Consider the following 21700-nt stretch of genomic DNA (forward strand, 5'->3'; position numbering starts at 1 on the left):
CAGAAGCCAAGCAAGGAGTCGCTGTTAAAGGATCTACTGATGATATGGAGGTTGCATCCTCATGTTTTAGATACGGGTCGTAGGGAGGATGTTACCATAATGTATTGATATGGGTCGTAGGGAGGATGTTACCATAATGTATTGATACGGGTCATAGGGAGGATGTTACCATAATGTATTGATATGGGTCGTAGGGAGGATGTTACCATAATGTATTGATACGGGTCATAGGGAGGATGTTACCATAATGTATTGATATGGGTCGTAGGGAGGATGTTACCATAATGTATTGATATGGGTCGTAGGGAGGATGTTACCATAATGTATTGATATGGGTCGTAGGGAGGATGTTACCGTGATGTATTGATATGGGTTGTAGGGAGGATGTTACCATAATGTATTGATACGGGTCATAGGGAGGATGTTACCATAATGTATTGATACGGGTCATAGGGAGGATGTTACCATAATGTATTGATACGGGTCATAGGGAGGATGTTACCATAATGTATTGATACGGGTCATAGGGAGGATGTTACCATAATGTATTGATACGGGTCATAGGGAGGATGTTACCATAATGTATTTATGGGTCATAGGGAGGATGTTACCATAATGTATTTATGGGTCGTAGGGAGGATGTTACCATAATGTATTGATACGGGTCGTAGGGAGGATGTTACCATAATGTATTGATACGGGTCATAGGGAGGATGTTACCATAATGTATTTATGGGTCATAGGGAGGATGTTACCATAATGTATTTATGGGTCGTAGGGAGGATGTTACCATAATGTATTGATACGGGTCGTAGGGAGGATGTTACCATAATGTATTGATACGGGTCGTAGGGAGGATGTTACCATAATGTATTGATACGGGTCGTAGGGAGGATGTTACCATAATGTATTGATACGGGTCATAGGGAGGATGTTACCATAATGTATTGATACGGGTCATAGGGAGGATGTTACCATAATGTATTGATACGGGTCATAGGGAGGATGTTACCATAATGTATTGATACGGGTCATAGGGAGGATGTTACCATAATGTATTTATGGGTCATAGGGAGGATGTTACCATAATGTATTTATGGGTCGTAGGGAGGATGTTACCATAATGTATTGATACGGGTCGTAGGGAGGATGTTACCATAATGTATTGATACGGGTCATAGGGAGGATGTTACCATAATGTATTTATGGGTCATAGGGAGGATGTTACCATAATGTATTTATGGGTCGTAGGGAGGATGTTACCATAATGTATTGATACGGGTCGTAGGGAGGATGTTACCATAATGTATTGATACGGGTCGTAGGGAGGATGTTACCATAATGTATTGATACGGGTCGTAGGGAGGATGTTACCATAATGTATTGATACGGGTCATAGGGAGGATGTTACTGTGATGTATTGATATGGGTCGTAGGGAGGATGTTACCATAATGTATTGATACGGGTCGTAGGGAGGATGTTACCATAATGTATTGATACGGGTCGTAGGGAGGATGTTACCATAATGTATTGATACGGGTCATAGGGAGGATGTTACTGTGATGTATTGATATGGGTCGTAGGGAGGATGTTACCATAATGTATTGATACGGGTCGTAGGGAGGATGTTACCATAATGTATTGATACGGGTCGTAGGGAGGATGTTACCATAATGTATTGATACGGGTCGTAGGGAGGATGTTACTGTGATGTATTGATATGGGTCGTAGGGAGGATGTTACCGTGATGTATTGATACGGGTCATAGGGAGGACGTTACCATAATGTATTGATACGGGTCGTAGGGAGGACGTAAATCAGTCCTGAACACTGATAGGCTACTAGATACTGTCTGATCTGTGTAAATCACAGTCCTGCACACTGATAGGCTACTAGATACTGTCTGATCTGTGTAAATCACAGTCCTGAACACTGATAGGCTACTAGATACTGTCTGATCCGTGGTGTTGAGTGTTGTTGTTTAGGGGTTGTTGGTATCCATGGTAACAGCAGTGAATGGTGGTAGTACGCCAGGCATGGTTTACTGCTATGACCACATCTGACCGTTGACGTGTGTGTGTGTCACAATATTTGCAATACACACACACACACACACACACACGGATCCCCTGCGGTGTGTAACCACAGCCACGGCTCATAATCTTCTGACAGTTGTTTAGAAGGCTGGTTTCTCTCTCTGAAAGGAGATATGCTCTGTCTCTCCGTGTCTATCAGTCGGTCTGAACTTGATCTACTGCAGAGTCTGAATCTGGGCTTTACAGTCTTGAGGCTCCATGTCTCAAGGTTTCAGAGTAGAAGTGCTGATTTATGATCAGTTCTGACCTTTGAGGTCCCAAATGAATCAGATTGCATGGACATGGAGGACCTGTAGATCAGTGTACAGATAACCCTTAACTAAACACTACAGTAGAACCCTAACTACTGCTCTAAGGGGGGGGGTAACCCCTAACTAAACACTACAGTAGACCCCTAACTAAACACTACAGTAGACCCCTAACTACTGCTCTAAGGGGGGGGGGAACCCCTAACTAAACACTACAGTAGACCCCTAACTAAACACTACAGTAGACCCCTAACTAAACCCCTAACTAAACACTACAGTAGACCCCTAACTAAACACTACAGTAGACCCCTAACTAAACACTACAGTAGACCCCTAACTAAACACTACAGTAGACCCCTAACTAAACACTACAGTAGACCCCTAACTAAACACTACAGTAGACCCCTAACTAAACACTACAGTAGACCCCTATCTAAACACTACAGTAGACCCCTAACTAAACACTACAGTAGACCCCTAACTAAACACTACAGTAGACCCCTATCTAAACACTACAGTAGACCCCTAACTAAACCCCTAACTAAACACTACAGTAGACCCCTAACTAAACACTACAGTAGACCCCTAACTAAACACTACAGTAGACCCCTAACTAAACACTACAGTAGACCCCTAACTAAACCCCTAACTAAACACTACAGTAGACCCCTATCTAAACACTACAGTAGACCCCTAACTAAACCCCTAACTAAACACTACAGTAGACCCCTAACTAAACACTACAGTAGACCCCTAACTAAACCCCTAACTAAACACTACAGTAGACCCCTAACTAAACACTACAGTAGACCCCTAACTAAACACTACAGTAGACCCCTAACTACTGCTCTAAGGGGGGGGGGGTAACCCCTAACTAAACACTACAGTAGACCCCTAACTAAACCCCTAACTAAACACTACAGTAGACCCCTAACTAAACACTACAGTAGACCCCTATCTAAACACTACAGTAGACCCCTAACTAAACCCCTAACTAAACACTACAGTAGACCCCTAACTAAACACTACAGTAGACCCCTAACTAAACACTACAGTAGACCCCTAACTAAACACTACAGTAGACCCCTAACTAAACAACCCCACTGCCCTAAGATGCTGTAGGTTATTTGTAGTGGTGTTGTGTGGGGACCTCTCCCCCGGGCCGCGTGGGGACCTCTCCCCCGGGCCGCGTGGGGACCTCTCCCCCGGGCCGCGTGGGGACCTCTCCCCCGGGCCGCGTGGGGACCTCTCCCCCGGGCCGCGTGGGGACCTCTCCCCCGGGCCGCGTGGGGACCTCTCCCCGGGCCGCGTGGGGACCTCTCCCCCGGGCCGCGTGGGGACCTCTCCCCCGGGCCGCGTGGGGACCTCTCCCCCGGGCCGCGTGGGGACCTCTCCCCCGGGCCGCGTGGGGACCTCTCCCCCGGGCCGCGTGGGGACCTCTCCCCCGGGCCGCGTGGGGACCTCTCCCCCCGGGCCGCGTGGGGACCTCTCCCCCGGGCCGCGTGGGGACCTCTCCCCCGGGCCGCGTGGGGACCTCTCCCCCGGGGCCGCGTGGGGCCGCCGTCCCCCCCCCCGGGACCGCGTGGGGCCGCCGTCCCCCGGGCCGCGTGGGGCCGCCGTCCCCCCCCCCGGGCCGCGTGGGGCCGTCTCCCCGGGCCGTGTGGGGACATTATTGTTAACCTCATCTCTTTGATCTCTTTCAGAGAAGCTGTACAACTCTCATGGACCTGAGCTCCGGAGGTCCCTGTTCTCCCTCAAGCAGCTCTTCGAGGTAAAGACCAGTATATTATCTCTGGATAGAGACCAGTATATTATCTCTGGATAGAGACCAGTATATTATCTCTGGATAGAGGCCAGTATATTATCTCTGGGCAGAGGCCAGTATATTATCTCTGGGCAGAGGCCAGTGTATTATCTCTGGGCAGAGGCCAGTGTATTATCTCTGGGCAGAGGCCAGTGTATTATCTCTGGGCAGAGGCCAGTGTATTATCTCTGGGCAGAGGCCAGTGTATTATCTCTGGGCAGAGGCCAGTGTATTATCTCTGGGCAGAGGCCAGTGTATTATCTCTGGGCAGAGGCCAGTGTATTATCTCTGGGCAGAGGCCAGTGTATTATCTCTGGGCAGAGGCCAGTGTATTATCTCTGGGCAGAGGCCAGTGTATTATCTCTGGGCAGAGGCCAGTGTATTATCTCTGGGCAGAGGCCAGTGTATTATCTCTGGGCAGAGGCCAGTGTATTATCTCTGGGCAGAGGCCAGTGTATTATCTCTGGGCAGAGGCCAGTGTATTATCTCTGGGCAGAGGCCAGTGTATTATCTCTGGGCAGAGGCCAGTGTATTATCTCTGGGCAGAGGCCAGTGTATTATCTCTGGGCAGAGGCCAGTGTATTATCTCTGGGCAGAGGCCAGTGTATTATCTCTGGGCAGAGGCCAGTGTATTATCTCTGGGCAGAGGCCAGTGTATTATCTCTGGGCAGAGGCCAGTGTATTATCTCTGGGCAGAGGCCAGTGTATTATCTCTGGGCAGAGGCCAGTGTATTATCTCTGGGCAGAGGCCAGTGTATTATCTCTGGGCAGAGGCCAGTGTATTATCTCTGGGCAGAGGCCAGTGTATTATCTCTGGGCAGAGGCCAGTGTATTATCTCTGGGCAGAGGCCAGTGTATTATCTCTGGGCAGAGGCCAGTGTATTATCTCTGGGCAGAGGCCAGTGTATTATCTCTGGGCAGAGGCCAGTGTATTATCTCTGGGCAGAGGCCAGTGTATTATCTCTGGGCAGAGGCCAGTGTATTATCTCTGGGCAGAGGCCAGTGTATTATCTCTGGGCAGAGGCCAGTGTATTATCTCTCTGGGCAGAGGCCAGTGTATTATCTCTGGGCAGAGGCCAGTGTATTATCTCTGGGCAGAGGCCAGTGTATTATCTCTGGGCAGAGGCCAGTGTATTATCTCTGGGCAGAGGCCAGTGTATTATCTCTGGGCAGAGGCCAGTGTATTATCTCTGGGCAGAGGCCAGTGTATTATCTCTGGGCAGAGGCCAGTGTGTTATCTCTGGGCAGAGGCCAGTGTGTTATCTCTGGGCAGAGGCCCGTGTGTTATCTCTGGGCAGAGGCCCGTGTATTATCTCTGGGCAGAGGCCCGTGTATTATCTCTGGGCAGAGGCCCGTGTATTATCTCTGGGCAGAGGCCCGTGTATTACCTCTGGGCAGAGGCCCGTGTATTACCTCTGGGCAGAGGCCCGTGTATTACCTCTGGGCAGAGGCCCGTGTGTTACCTCTGGGCAGAGGCCCGTGTATTACCTCTGGGCAGAGGCCCGTGTGTTATGTTATCTAATCCAATACTAGACATGACTGAGTCCCACCCACCGTTTATTCAACATGTGCTGATTCTCTCCATATCACATCCTCTTCCTCCTCTTCCTCTCTCTGTGAGCTGGTGACAACCGGGCCAGTGGAGACAGCTCTACTCTGTGTCTGATAGGACTGGAACAGAGGAACCTGGAAGAATGGAGATGGGGGGTGGGGAGAGAGAGGGGGGTGACTGGCGGTAGAGAGTGGTGAGAGAGGGGGGAAGACGGGCGGTAGAGAGTGGGGAGACTGGGGAGAGGGGGAGACTGGGACAGAGAGAGAGAGAGCGAGGGGGAGACTGGGACAGAGAGAGAGAGCGAGGGGGAGACAGCTCTACTCTGTGTCTGATAGGACTGGAACAGAGGAACCTGGAAGAATGGAGATGGGCGGTGGGGGAGAGAGAGGGGGTGACTGACGGTAGAGAGTGGGGAGAGAGAGAGGGGGGACGGGCGGTAGAGAGTGGGGAGACTGGGAGAGAGGGGGAGACTGGGACAGAGAGAGAGAGAGCGAGGGGGAGACTGAGAGAGCGAGGGGGAGACTGAGAGAGAGCGAGGGGGAGACTGAGAGAGAGCGAGGGGGGAGACTGAGAGAGAGCGAGGGGGGGACTGAGAGAGAGAGGGGAGACGAGAGGGGAGACTGAGAGAGCGAGGGGGAGACTGAGAGAGCGAGGGGGAGACTGAGAGAGCGAGGGGGAGACTGAGAGAGCGAGGGGGAGCCTGAGAGAGCGAGGGGGAGCCTGAGAGAGAGCGAGGGGGAGACTGAGAGAGAGCGAGGGGGAGACTGAGAGGGAGCGAGGGGGAGACTGAGAGAGAGCGAGGGGGAGACTGAGAGGGAGCGAGGGGGAGACTGAGAGAGAGCGAGGGGGAGACTGAGAGGGAGCGAGGGGGAGACTGAGAGAGAGCGAGGGGGAGACTGAGAGAGAGCGAGGGGGAGACTGAGAGAGAGCGAGGGGGAGACTGAGAGAGAGCGAGGGGGAGACTGAGAGAGAGCGAGGGGGAGACTGAGAGAGAGCGAGGGGGAGACTGAGAGAGAGCGAGGGGGAGACTGAGAGAGAGCGAGGGGGAGACTGAGAGGGAGCGAGGGGGAGACTGAGAGGGAGCGAGGGGGAGACTGAGAGGGAGCGAGGGGGAGACTGAGAGGGAGCGAGGGGGAGACTGAGAGGGAGCGAGGGGAGGGGGAGACTGAGAGGGAGCGAGGGGGAGACTGAGAGGGAGCGAGGGGGGAGACTGAGAGGGAGCGAGGGGGAGACTGAGAGGGAGCGAGGGGGAGACTGAGAGGGAGCGAGGGGGAGACTGAGAGGGAGCGAGGGGGAGACTGAGAGGGAGCGAGGGGGGAGACTGAGAGGGAGCGAGGGGGAGACTGAGAGGGAGCGAGGGGGGGGAGACTGAGAGGGAGGAGCGAGGGGGGAGACTGAGAGGGAGCGAGGGGGGAGACTGAGAGGGAGCGAGGGGGAGACTGAGAGGGAGCGAGGACTGGGGGAGACTGAGAGGGAGCGAGGGGGGAGACTGAGAGGGAGCGAGGGGGAGACTGAGAGGGAGCGAGGGGGGAGACTGAGAGGGAGCGAGGGGGAGACTGAGAGGGAGCGAGGGGGAGACTGAGAGGGAGCGAGGGGGAGACTGAGAGGGAGCGAGGGGGAGACTGAGAGAGAGGGGGAGACTGAGAGGGAGCGAGGGGGAGACTGAGAGGGAGCGAGAGACTGGGAGCGAGGGGGGGAGACTGGGAGGAGCGAGAGCGAGGGGGAGACTGAGAGAGAGAGAGCGAGGGGGAGACTGAGAGAGAGAGCGAGGGGGAGACTGAGAGAGAGAGCGAGGGGGAGACTGAGAGAGAGAGCGAGGGGGAGACTGAGAGAGAGAGCGAGGGGGAGACTGAGAGAGAGAGCGAGGGGGAGACTGAGAGAGAGAGCGAGGGGGAGACTGAGAGAGAGAGCGAGGGGGAGACTGAGAGAGAGAGCGAGGGGGAGACTGAGAGAGAGAGCGAGGGGGAGACTGAGAGAGAGAGAGCGAGGGGGACTGAGAGAGAGAGAGCGAGGGGGGACTGAGAGAGAGAGCGAGAGAGGGGGGACTGAGCGAAAGCGAGGGGGGGACTGAGAGCGAGAGGGGGGACTGAGAGCGAGGGGGGGACTGAGAGCGGGGGGGACTGAGAGCGGGGGAGACTGAGAGCGCGGGGAGACAGAGCGCGGGGGAGACAGAGCGCGGGGGGAGACAGAGCGCGAGGGGGGGGAGACAGAGCGCGGGGGAGACAGAGCGCGAGGGGGAGACAGAGCGCGAGGGGGGGGAGACAGAGCGGGGGGAGACAGAGCGAGGGGGAGACAGAGCGCGGGGGAGACAGAGCGCGGGGGAGACAGAGCGGGGGGGGAGACAGAGAGAGAGGGGGAGACAGAGCGCGGGGGAGACAGAGCGGGGGGAGACAGAGCGCGAGACAGCGAGGGGGAGACTGAGAGAGAGAGCGAGGGGGAGACTGAGAGAGAGAGCGAGGGGAGACTGAGAGAGCGAGGGGAGACTGAGAGGGGAGACTGAGAGAGAGAGCGAGGGGAGACAGAGGAGAGAGCGAGGGAGGGGAGACTGAGAGAGAGAGAGCGAGGGGGAGACTGAGAGAGAGAGAGCGAGGGGGAGACTGAGAGAGAGAGAGCGAGGGGGAGACTGAGAGAGAGAGAGCGAGGGGGAGACTGAGAGAGAGAGAGAGAGGGGGAGACTGAGAGAGAGAGAGCGAGGGGGAGACTGAGAGAGAGAGCGAGGGGGAGACTGAGAGAGAGAGAGCGAGGGGGAGACTGAGAGAGAGAGCGCGAGGGGGAGACTGAGAGAGAGAGCGCGAGGGGGAGACTGAGAGAGAGAGCGCGAGGGGGAGACTGAGAGAGAGAGCGCGAGGGGGAGACTGAGAGAGAGAGCGCGAGGGGGAGACTGAGAGAGAGAGCGCGAGGAGGGGGGGTAGAGCACATACCAGTCATGCCAGGGACTTCATTGTGATCGTTTGAGAGATGAAGGGTTGATAATTGAAGTAGATGTGCAGGGCGTGTCCCCAATAGGGTTGTGTGGAGAAGCAAACAGTTTGTTTTACATCCGTTGAGAATGACAATAGTTCCTCATGTACTCATGAAATAGTTTTTGAGCTAATATTCTATATCAGAGGGAACAGGAGCTCCAGCTGTAGAAGATGTTTGAGGTGCCAGTACTCGGCTCCGGTGAGCTCCTGCAAAAGTTAAGCATCGCTTCTTATCAACTTGATCAAATGGTCTCCAGCTGTGTCTGTCCCGAGCTCACTGGGCAGGGACACTCTGAGGGACCAGGATAGTTGATACAATGTTGCTAGTTTGTTGGTGAGACCTTCAGTTTGGAGTCATATTTAGTTAATAGTTGATACAATGTTGCTGGTGAGACCTTCAGGTTGGAGTCATATTTAGTTAATAGTTGATACAATGTTGCTGGTGAGACCTTCAGGTTGGAATCATTTTTAGTTAATAGTTGATACAATGTTGCTGGTGAAACCTTCAGGTTGGAGTCATTTTTAGTTCATAGTTGATACAATGTTGTTGGTGAAACCTTCAGGCTGGAGTCATTTTTAGTTAATAGTTGATACAATGTTGCTGGTGAGACCTTCAGGTTGGAGTCATTTTTAGTTCATAGTTGATACAATGTTGCTAGTTTACTGGTGAGTCATTTTTAGTTAATAGTTGATACAATGTTGCTGGTGAGACCTTCAGGTTGGAGTCATTTTTAGTTCATAGTTGATACAATGTTGCTAGTTTACTGGTGAGTCATTTTTAGTTCATAGTTGATACAATGTTGCTGGTGAGACCTTCAGGTTGGAGTCATTTTTAGTTAATAGTTGATACAATGTTGCTGGTGAGACCTTCAGGCTGGAGTCATATTTAGTTAATAGTTGATACAATGTTGCTGGTGAGACCTTCAGGTTGGAGTCATTTTTAGTTCATAGTTGATACAATGTTGCTGGTGAAACCTTCATATTGGAATCATTTTTAGTTAATAGTTGATACAATGTTGCTGGTGAGACCTTCAGGCTTGGAGTCATTTTTAGTTAATAGTTGATACAATGTTGCTGGTGAAACCTTCATATTGGAATCATTTTTAGTTAATAGTTGATACAATGTTGCTGGTGAGACCTTCAGGCTGGAGTCATTTTTAGTTAATAGTTGATACAATGTTGCTGGTGAGACCTTCAGGCTGGAGTCATTTTTAGTTAATAGTTGATACAATGTTGCTGGTGAGACCTTCAGGCTGGAGTCATATTTAGTTAATAGTTGATACAATGTTGCTGGTGAAACCTTCAGGCTGGAGTCATTTTTAGTTAATAGTTGATACAATGTTGCTGGTGAAACCTTCAGGCTGGAGTCATATTTAGTTAATAGTTGATACAATGTTGCTGGTGAGACCTTCAGGCTGGAGTCATTTTTAGTTAATAGTTGATACAATGTTGCTGGTGAGACCTTCAGGCTGGAGTCATTTTTAGTTAATAGTTGATACAATGTTGCTGGTGAAACCTTCAGGCTGGAGTCATTTTTAGTTAATAGTTGATACAATGTTGCTGGTGAAACCTTCAGGCTGGAGTCATATTTAGTTAATAGTTGATACAATGTTGCTGGTGAGACCTTCAGGCTGGAGTCATTTTTAGTTAATAGTTGATACAATGTTGCTGGTGAGACCTTCAGGCTGGAGTCATTTTTAGTTAATAGTTGATACAATGTTGCTGGTGAAACCTTCAGGCTGGAGTCATTTTTAGTTAATAGTTGATACAATGTTGCTGGTGAAACCTTCAGGCTGGAGTCATATTTAGTTCATAGTTGATACAATGTTGCTGGTTCGTTGCAGAAAGGCCATGTGTGTTTTATTTTTATCATGATATTTTCTACCTGCAGGATGCAATATTTTAATCTGTTGGCTGTTTTTACATAGTTGCCAATGGCAACAGAAGTTTCTTTTTAGGTTTGTCATTTACATTTTGGATAGTTTTGATTAACTACACGACAATGTTTTTGAGATACTTTTGTATATATATAAAATACAAATACACTACATATACAAAAGTATGTGGACACCACTTTAATTTAGTGGATTCGGCTAATACAGCCAAACCCGTTGTTGACAGGTGTATAGAATCGAGCACACAGCCCATGCAATCTCCATAGACAAACATTGGCAGTAGCATGGCCCCATACCGAAGAGCTCAGTGACTTTCAACGTGGCACCGTCATAGGATGCCACCTTTCCAACAAGTCAGTTCGTCAAATTTCTGTCCTGCTAGAGCTGCCCTGGGCCAACTGTAAGTGCTGTTATTGTGAAGTGGAAACCTCTAGAAGCAGCTTAGCCACACAAGCAGGGCCGCATTACTCTAGTGTGCAGGGAACATTAACTGTCTGTTTGGGGTCTAAACAGCGTCTAAGCAGGGTTTCTATGGTAACCTCTCTGTTAACGCTGTGTGGTTGTGGTGTGTTGTAGGACGATAAAGACCTAAAGAATCATCTGTCCTCGGTTGCAGGGTTTCTATGGTAACCTCTCTGTTAACGCTGTGTGGTTGTGGTGTGTTGTAGGACGATAAAGACATAAAGAATCATCTGTCCTCGGTTGCAGGGTTTCTATGGTAACCTCTCTGTTAACGCTGTGTGGTTGCGGTGTGTTGTAGGACGATAAAGACATAAAGAATCATCTGTCCTCGGTTGCAGGGTTTCTATGGTAACCTCTCTGTTAATGCTGTGTGGTTGTGGTGTGTTGTAGGACGATAAAGACATAAAGAATCATCTGTCCTCGGTTGCAGGGTTTCTATGGTAACCTCTCTGTTAACGCTGTGTGGTTGTGGTGTGTTGTAGGACGATAAAGACATAAAGAATCATCTGTCCTCGGTTGCAGGGTTTCTATGGTAACCTCTCTGTTAACGCTGTGTGGTTGTGGTGTGTTGTAGGACGATAAAGACATAAAGAATCATCTGTCCTCGGTTGCAGGGTTGCTATGGTAACCTCTCTGTTAACGCTGTGTGGTTGTGGTGTGTTGTAGGACGATAAAGACCTAAAGAATCATCTGTCCTCGGTTGCAGGGTTGCTATGGTAACCTCTCTGTTAATGCTGTGTGGTTGTGGTGTGTTGTAGGACGATAAAGACATAAAGAATCATCTGTCCTCGGTTGCAGGGTTTCTATGGTAACCTCTCTGTTAACGCTGTGTGGTTGTGGTGTGTTGTAGGACGATAAAGACATAAAGAATCATCTGTCCTCGGTTGCAGGGTTTCTATGGTAACCTCTCTGTTAATGCTGTGTGGTTGTGGTGTGTTGTAGGACGATAAAGACATAAAGAATCATCTGTCCTCGGTTGCAGGGTTTCTATGGTAACCTCTCTGTTAACGCTGTGTGGTTGTGGTGTGTTGTAGGACGATAAAGACCTAAAGAATCATCTGTCCTCGGTTGCAGGGTTGCTATGGTAACCTCTCTGTTAACGCTGTGTGGTTGTGGTGTGTTGTAGGACGATAAAGACATAAAGAATCATCTGTCCTCGGTTGCAGGGTTGCTATGGTAACCTCTCTGTTAACGCTGTGTGGTTGTGGTGTGTTGTAGGACGATAAAGACCTAAAGAATCATCTGTCCTCGGTTGCAGGGTTTCTATGGTAACCTCTCTGTTAATGCTGTGTGGTTGTGGTGTGTTGTAGGACGATAAAGACATAAAGAATCATCTGTCCTCGGTTGCAGGGTTTCTATGGTAACCTCTCTGTTAATGCTGTGTGGTTGTGGTGTGTTGTAGGACGATAAAGACATAAAGAATCATCTGTCCTCGGTTGCAGGGTTTCTATGGTAACCTCTCTGTTAACGCTGTGTGGTTGTGGTGTGTTGTAGGACGATAAAGACCTAAAGAATCATCTGTCCTCGGTTGCAGGGTTGCTATGGTAACCTCTCTGTTAACGCTGTGTGGTTGTGGTGTGTTGTAGGACGATAAAGACATAAAGAATCATCTGTCCTCGGTTGCAGGGTTGCTATGGTAACCTCTCTGTTAACGCTGTGTGGTTGTGGTGTGTTGTAGGACGATAAAGACCTGGTACCAGAGTTCGTGAATTCAGAAGGCTTGACGTGTTTCATCAAGGTTGGAACGGAGGCAGACCACAACTATCAGAACTACATTCTCCGAGGTGAGTACGATCTCAACAATCATTTTAGTTTAACCTTTTATTTAACTAGGCAAGTCGGTTAAGAACAGATTCTTATTTACAATGACAGATTTATACCTTGTCAGCTCAGGGATTCGATCCAGCAACCTTTTGGTTACTAGTCCAACGCTCTAACCACTAGACTACCTGCCTGCCCCACTCATCTAACACCTACCTTATATATCACTTTATATTATTATTATTATTATTATATATATTATTATTATTATCACTTTAATAGTTTTCTCAGACGTACATATTTCAGAACAAGTTAGCAATGAATGTTACACAGTAAATAAATACCTGATACTTTTACAATTATTAGTGTTGCAGATCAGAACAAAGATACAAACAAAGGCTTTAGTATCGTGATACTGAGGACGAGGAACGTCAGGGCTTTAGTATCGTGGTACTGAACGTCAGGGCTTTAGTATCATGATACTGAGGACGCTGAACGTCAGGGCTTTAGTATCGTGGTACTGAGGACGCTGAACGTCAGGGCTTTAGTATCGTGATACTGAATGTCAGGCCTTTAGTATCGTGATACTGAATGTCAGGGCTTTAGTATCGTGATACTGAATGTCAGGGCTTTAGTATCGTGATACTGAATGTCAGGGCTTTAGTATCGTGATACTGAATGTCAGGGCTTTAGTATCGCGACACTGAATGTCAGGGCTTTAGTATCGTGATACTGAATGTCAGGGCTTTAGTATCGTGATACTGAACGTCAGGGCTTTAGTATCGTGATACTGAACGTCAGGGCTTTAGTATCGTGATACTGAACGTCAGGGCTTTAGTATCGTGATACTGAACGTCAGGGCTTTAGTATCGTGATACTGAACGTCAGGGCTTTAGTATCGTGATACTGAACGTCAGGGCTTTAGTATCGTGATACTGAACGTCAGGGCTTTAGTATCGTGATACTGAACGTCAGGGCTTTAGTATCGTGATACTGAACGTCAGGGCTTTAGTATCGTGATACTGAACGTCAGGGCTTTAGTATCGTGATACTGAACGTCAGGGCTTTAGTATCGTGATACTGAACGTCAGGGCTTTAGTATCGTGATACTGAACGTCAGGGCTTTAGTATCGTGATACTGAACGTCAGGGCTTTAGTATCGTGGTACTGAGGACGCTGAACGTCAGGGCTTTAGTATCGTGGTACTGAGGACGCTGAACGTCAGGGCTTTAGTATCGTGATACTGAACGTCAGGGCTTTAGTATCGTGATACTGAACGTCAGGGCTTTAGTATCGTGATACTGAACGTTAGGGCTTTAGTATCGTGGTACTGAGGACGCTGAACGTCAGGGCTTTAGTATCGTGATACTGAGGATGCTGAACGTTAGGGCTTTAGTATCGTGATACTGAGGATGCTGAACGTTAGGGCTTTAGTATCGTGGTACTGAGGACGCTGAACGTCAGGGCTTTAGTATCGTGATGCTGAACGTCAGGGCTTTAGTATCGTGATGCTGAACGTCAGGGCTTTAGTATCGTGATGCTGAACGTCAGGGCTTTAGTATCGTGATACTGAACGTCAGGGCTTTAGTATCGTGATACTGAACGTCAGGGCTTTAGTATCGTGATACTGAGGACGCTGAACGTCAGGGCTTTAGTATCGTGGTACTGAGGACGCTGAACGTCAGGGCTTTAGTATCGTGATACTGAACGTCAGGGCTTTAGTATCATGATACTGAACGTTAGGGCTTTAGTATCGTGGTACTGAGGACGCTGAACGTCAGGGCTTTAGTATCGTGATACTGAGGATGCTGAACGTTAGGGCTTTAGTATCGTGGTACTGAGGACGCTGAACGTCAGGGCTTTAGTATCGTGATGCTGAACGTCAGGGCTTTAGTATCGTGGTACTGAACGTCAGGGCTTTAGTATCGTGGTACTGAACGTCAGAGCTTTAGTATCGTGATACTGAATGTCAGGGCTTTAGTATCGTGATACTGAACGTCAGGGCTTTAGTATCGTGATACTGAGGACGCTGAACGTCAGGGCTTTAGTATCGTGATACTGAGGACGCTGAACGTCAGGGCTTTAGTATCGTGGTACTGAGGACGCTGAACGTCAGGGCTTTAGTATCGTGGTACTGAGGACGCTGAACGTCAGGGCTTTAGTATCGTGATACTGAGGACGCTGAACGTCAGGGCTTTAGTATCGTGATACTGAACGTCAGGGCTTTAGTATCGTGATACTGAACGTCAGGGCTTTAGTATCGTGATACTGAACGTCAGGGCTTTAGTATCGTGGTACTGAACGTCAGGGCTTTAGTATCATGATACTGAACGTTAGGGCTTTAGTATCGTGGTACTGAGGACGCTGAACGTCAGGGCTTTAGTATCGTGATACTGAACGTTAGGGCTTTAGTATCGTGGTACTGAGGACGCTGAACGTCAGGGCTTTAGTATCGTGATACTGAGGATGCTGAACGTTAGGGCTTTGGTATCATGATACTGAGGATGCTGAACGTTAGGGCTTTAGTATCGTGGTACTGAGGACGCTGAACGTCAGGGCTTTAGTATCGTGATGCTGAACGTCAGGGCTTTAGTATCGTGATACTGAATGTCAGGGCTTTAGTATCGTGATACTGAATGTCAGGGCTTTAGTATCGTGATACTGAATGTCAGGGCTTTAGTATCGTGATACTGAATGTCAGGGCTTTAGTATCGTGATACTGAATGTCAGGGCTTTAGTATCGTGACACTGAATGTCAGGGCTTTAGTATCGTGATACTGAATGTCAGGGCTTTAGTATCGTGATACTGAACGTCAGGGCTTTAGTATCGTGATACTGAACGTCAGGGCTTTAGTATCGTGATACTGAACGTCAGGGCTTTAGTATCGTGATACTGAACGTCAGGGCTTTAGTATCGTGATACTGAACGTCAGGGCTTTAGTATCGTGATACTGAACGTCAGGGCTTTAGTATCGTGGTACTGAACGTCAGGGCTTTAGTATCGTGGTACTGAGGACGCTGAACGTCAGGGCTTTAGTATCGTGGTACTGAACGTCAGGGCTTTAGTATCGTGATACTGAACGTCAGGGCTTTAGTATCGTGATACTGAACGTTAGGGCTTTAGTATCGTGATACTGAGGATGCTGAACGTTAGGGATTTAGTATCGTGATAGTGAGGACGCTGAACGTCAGAGCTTTAGTATCGTGGTACTGAACGTCAGGGCTTTAGTATCGTGGTACTGAACGTCAGGGCTTTAGTATCGTGGTACTGAACGTTAGGGCTTTAGTATCGTGGTACTGAACGTTAGGGCTTTAGTATCGTGGTACTGAACGTTAGGGCTTTAGTATCGTGATACTGAGGATGCTGAACGTCAGGGCTTTAGTAATATAATAATAATAATAATATTTAGTATCGTGTTACTGAGGATGCTGAACGTCAGGGCTTTAGTATCGTGGTGCTGAACGTCAGGGCTTTAGTATCGTGGTGCTGAACGTCAGGGCTTTAGTATCGTGATGCTGAACGTCAGGGCTTTAGTATCGTGATACTGAACGTCAGGGCTTTAGTATCGTGATACTGAACGTTAGGGCTTTAGTATCGTGATACTGAGGACGCTGAACGTCAGGGCTTTATCGTGGTACTGAGGACGCTGAACGTCAGGGCTTTAGTATCGTGATACTGAACGTCAGGGCTTTAGTATCGTGATACTGAACGTCAGGGCTTTAGTATCGTGGTACTGAGGACGAGGAACGTCAGGGCTTTAGTATCGTGGTACTGAACGTCAGGGCTTTAGTATCGTGATACTGAGGACGAGGAACGTCAGGGCTTTAGTGTCGTGGTGCTGAACGTCAGGGCTTTAGTGTATTTATGTTGCAGCTCCTAATCTGGTATTTGTGTTGCAGCTCCTAATCTGATTTTTGTGTTTCAGCTCCTAATCTGATTTTTGTGTTTCAGCTCCTAATCTGGTTTTTGTGTTGCAGCTCCTAATCTGGTCTTTGTGTTTCAGCTCCTAATCTGGTCTTTGTGTTTCAGCCCTAATCTGATCTTTGTGTTGCAGCTCCTAATCTGGTCTTTGTGTTGCAGCTCCTAATCTGGTCTTTGTGTTGCAGCTCCTAATCTGATCTTTGTGTTGCAGCTCCTAATCTGATCTTTGTGTTGCAGCTCCTAATCTGATTTTTGTGTTGCAGCTCCTAATCTGATCTTTGTGTTGCAGCTCCTAATCTGATCTTTGTGTTGCAGCTCCTAATCTGATCTTTGTGTTGCAGCTCCTAATCTGATCTTTGTGTTGCAGCCCTAATCTGATCTTTGTGTTTCAGCCCTAATCTGATCTTTGTGTTTCAGCCCTAATCTGATCTTTGTGTTGCAGCTCCTAATCTGATCTTTGTGTTGCAGCTCCTAATCTGATCTTTGTGTTGCAGCTCCTAATCTGATCTTTGTGTTGCAGCTCCTAATCTGATCTTTGTGTTGCAGCTCCTAATCTGATCTTTGTGTTGCAGCTCCTAATCTGATCTTTGTGTTGCAGCTCCTAATCTGATCTTTGTGTTGCAGCTCCTAATCTGATCTTTGTGTTGCAGCTCCTAATCTGATCTTTGTGTTGCAGCTCCTAATCTGATCTTTGTGTTGCAGCTCCTAATCTGATTTTTGTGTTGCAGCTCCTAATCTGATCTTTGTGTTGCAGCTCCTAATCTGATCTTTGTGTTGCAGCTCCTAATCTGATCTTTGTGTTGCAGCCCTAATCTGATCTTTGTGTTGCAGCTCTAATCTGATCTTTGTGTTGCAGCCCTCAGTCAGATCATGCTGTTTGTAGATGGGATGAACGGTGTGATCGACCACAATGACACTGTTCAGTGGCTCTACACTCTCAGTGGCAGTCTGGTGGGTATTACATACAGTAGAGACCTGACCGCAGTACACACACACACACCACACACAGAGAGAGAGTCTACTGTCCGTAATGTCAGAGAGAGTCTACTGTCCGTAATGTCAGAGAGAGTCTACTGTCCGTAATGTCAGAGAGAGTCTACTGTCCGTAATGTCAGAGAGAGTCTACTGTCCGTAATGTCAGAGAGAGTCTACTGTCCGTAATGTCAGAGAGAGTCTACTGTCCGTAATGTCAGAGAGAGTCTACTGTCCGTAATGTCAGAGAGAGTCTACTGTCCGTAATGTCAGAGAGAGTCTACTGTCCGTAATGTCAGAGAGAGAGAGTCTACTGTCTGTAATGTCAGAGAGAGAGAGTCTACTGTCTGTAATGTCAGAGAGAGAGAGTCTACTGTCCGTAATGTCAGAGAGAGAGAGTCTACTGTCTGTAATGTCAGAGAGAGAGAGTCTACTGTCTGTAATGTCAGAGAGAGAGAGTCTACTGTCCGTAATGTCAGAGAGAGAGTCTACTGTCCGTAATGTCAGAGAGAGAGTCTACTGTCCGTAATGTCAGAGAGAGAGTCTACTGTCCGTAATGTCAGAGAGAGAGAGTCTACTGTCTGTAATGTCAGAGAGTCTACTGTCTGTAATGTCAGAGAGTCTACTGTCTGTAATGTCAGAGAGTCTACTGTCCGTAATGTCAGAGAGAGTCTACTGTCTGTAATGTCAGAGAGAGAGAGTCTACTGTCTGTAATGTCAGAGAGAGAGAGTCTACTGTCCGTAATGTCAGAGAGTCTACTGTCCGTAATGTCAGAGTCTACTGTCCGTAATGTCAGAGAGTCTACTGTCCGTAAGAGAGTCTACTGTCCGTAATGTCAGAGAGTCTACTGTCCGTAATGTCAGAGAGTCTACTGTCCGTAATGTCAGAGAGTCTACTGTCCGTAATGTCAGAGAGTCTACTGTCCGTAATGTCAGAGAGTCTACTGTCCGTAATGTCAGTCTACTGTCCGTAATGTCAGTCTACTGTCCGTAATGTCAGAGAGTCTACTGTCCGTAATGTCAGAGAGTCTACTGTCCGTAATGTCAGAGAGTCTACTGTCCGTAATGTCAGAGAGTCTACTGTCCGTAATGTCAGAGAGTCTACTGTCCGTAATGTCAGAGAGTCTACTGTCCGTAATGTCAGAGAGTCTACTGTCCGTAATGTCAGAGAGTCTACTGTCCGTAATGTCAGAGAGTCTACTGTCCGTAATGTCAGAGAGTCTACTGTCCGTAATGTCAGAGAGTCTACTGTCCGTAATGTCAGAGAGTCTACTGTCCGTAATGTCAGAGAGTCTACTGTCCGTAATGTCAGAGAGTCTACTGTCCGTAATGTCAGAGAGTCTACTGTCCGTAATGTCAGAGAGTCTACTGTCCGTAATGTCAGAGAGTCTACTGTCCGTAATGTCAGAGAGTCTACTGTCCGTAATGTCAGAGAGTCTACTGTCCGTAATGTCAGAGAGTCTACTGTCCGTAATGTCAGAGAGTCTACTGTCCAGTAATGTCAGAGAGTCTACTGTCCGTAATGTCAGAGAGTCTACTGTCCGTAATGTCAGAGAGTCTACTGTCCGTAATGTCAGAGAGTCTACTGTCCGTAATGTCAGAGAGTCTACTGTCCGTAATGTCAGAGGGTCTACTGTCCGTAATGTCAGAGGGTCTACTGTCCGTAATGTCAGAGGGTCTACTGTCCGTAATGTCAGAGGGTCTACTGTCCGTAATGTCAGAGGGTCTACTGTCCGTAATGTCAGAGGGTCTACTGTCCGTAATGTCAGAGGGTCTACTGTCCGTAATGTCAGAGAGTCTACTGTCCGTAATGTCAGAGAGTCTACTGTCCGTAATGTCAGAGAGTCTACTGTCCGTAATGTCAGAGAGTCTACTGTCCGTAATGTCAGAGGGTCTACTGTCCGTAATGTCAGAGGGTCTACTGTCCGTAATGTCAGAGGGTCTACTGTCCGTAATGTCAGAGGGTCTACTGTCCGTAATGTCAGAGGGTCTACTGTCCGTAATGTCAGAGGGTCTACTGTCCGTAATGTCAGAGGGTCTACTGTCCGTAATGTCAGAGGGTCTACTGTCCGTAATGTCAGAGGGTCTACTGTCCGTAATGTCAGAGGGTCTACTGTCCGTAATGTCAGAGGGTCTACTGTCCGTAATGTCAGAGGGTCTACTGTCCGTAATGTCAGAGGGTCTACTGTCCGTAATGTCAGAGGTCTACTGTCCGTAATGTCAGAGGTCTACTGTCCGTAATGTCAGAGGGTCTACTGTCCGTAATGTCAGAGGGTCTACTGTCCGTAATGTCAGAGGGTCTACTGTCCGTAATGTCAGAGGGTCTACTGTCCGTAATGTCAGAGGGTCTACTGTCCGTAATGTCAGAGGGACTGTCCGTAATGTCTACTGTCCGTAATGTCAGAGGGTCTACTGTCCGTAATGTCAGAGGGTCTACTGTCCGTAATGTCAGAGGGTCTACTGTCCGTAATGTCAGAGGGTCTACTGTCCGTAATGTCAGAGGGTCTACTGTCCGTAATGTCAGAGGGTCTACTGTCCGTAATGTCAGAGGGTCTACTGTCCGTAATGTCAGAGGGTCTACTGTCCGTAATGTCAGAGGGTCTACTGTCCGTAACGTCAGAGGGTCTACTGTCCGTAACGTCAGAGGGTCTACTGTCCGTAACGTCAGAGGGTCTACTGTCCGTAACGTCAGAGGGTCTACTGTCCGTAACGTCAGAGGGTCTACTGTCCGTAACGTCAGAGGGTCTACTGTCCGTAACGTCAGAGGGTCTACTGTCCGTAACGTCAGAGGGTCTACTGTCCGTAACGTCAGAGGGTCTACTGTCCGTAACGTCAGAGGGTCTACTGTCCGTAACGTCAGAGGGTCTACTGTCCGTAACGTCAGAGGGTCTACTGTCCGTAACGTCAGAGGGTCTACTGTCCGTAACGTCAGAGGGAGAGAGTCTACTGTCCGTAACGTCAGAGAGAGAGAGTCTACTGTCCGTAACGTCAGAGAGAGAGAGTCTACTGTCCGTAACGTCAGAGAGAGAGAGAGTCTACTGTCCGTAACGTCAGAGAGAGAGAGTCTACTGTCCGTAACGTCAGAGAGAGTCTACTGTCCGTAACGTCAGAGAGAGTCTACTGTCCGTAACGTCAGAGAGAGTCTACTGTCCGTAACGTCAGAGAGAGTCTACTGTCCGTAACGTCAGAGAGAGTCTACTGTCCGTAACGTCAGAGAGAGTCTACTGTCCGTAACGTCAGAGAGAGTCTACTGTCCGTAACGTCAGAGAGAGTCTACTGTCCGTAACGTCAGAGAGAGTCTACTGTCCGTAACGTCAGAGAGAGTCTACTGTCCGTAACGTCAGAGAGAGTCTACTGTCCGTAACGTCAGAGAGAGTCTACTGTCCGTAACGTCAGAGAGAGTCTACTGTCCGTAACGTCAGAGAGAGTCTACTGTCCGTAACGTCAGAGAGAGTCTACTGTCCGTAACGTCAGAGAGAGTCTACTGTCCGTAACGTCCAGAGAGAGTCTACTGTCCGTAACGTCAGAGAGAGTCTACTGTCCGTAACGTCAGAGAGAGTCTACTGTCCGTAACGTCAGAGAGAGTCTACTGTCCGTAACGTCAGAGAGAGTCTACTGTCCGTAACGTCAGAGAGAGTCTACTGTCCGTAACGTCAGAGAGAGTCTACTGTCCGTAACGTCAGAGAGAGTCTACTGTCCGTAACGTCAGAGAGAGTCTACTGTCCGTAACGTCAGAGAGAGTCAGTACAATAATGTTGTTTTTAATACCACAAATTACCGGGTACCTTGTCCACTATTGGCCAGGAGACGAGGAGACAAACAGAACGCCCCCCCCTCCAAAACATGCCCCCCCCCTGATGTCTGTAAGAGACTTAAACACTAGTGTCTCTCGCTCAATAAATGTTTGTAAATCAATCACCTTGCAGCTGCTACAGCTCTGATTTCAGATCTCCTTTTTAAACAGGGAAGTGAGAACAGCCAATGAGATGTGACAGACAGGACAGGGTGTGAAACTAGAATATGG

At 48.6% G+C, this 21700-nt stretch overlaps 1 protein-coding gene across 1 annotated transcript in view; it reads left to right on the forward strand.

Annotated features, from left to right (window-relative positions):
* The window catches only part of LOC124022766 (FH1/FH2 domain-containing protein 1-like), a gene marked incomplete at its 3' end in the record, with an annotated part of 109342 nt that overhangs the window by 73039 nt on the left and 14603 nt on the right, over positions 1-21700 (forward strand). The window contains 3 exon segments of the mRNA XM_046337450.1: positions 4049-4116; positions 12700-12805; positions 17561-17655. Of these exon segments, the coding sequence (XP_046193406.1) occupies positions 4049-4116; positions 12700-12805; positions 17561-17655 (269 nt within the window).

This window comes from Oncorhynchus gorbuscha, unplaced genomic scaffold (genome assembly GCF_021184085.1).
Source record: "Oncorhynchus gorbuscha isolate QuinsamMale2020 ecotype Even-year unplaced genomic scaffold, OgorEven_v1.0 Un_scaffold_1414, whole genome shotgun sequence".
NCBI classification, from domain to species: Eukaryota; Metazoa; Chordata; class Actinopteri; order Salmoniformes; family Salmonidae; genus Oncorhynchus; species Oncorhynchus gorbuscha.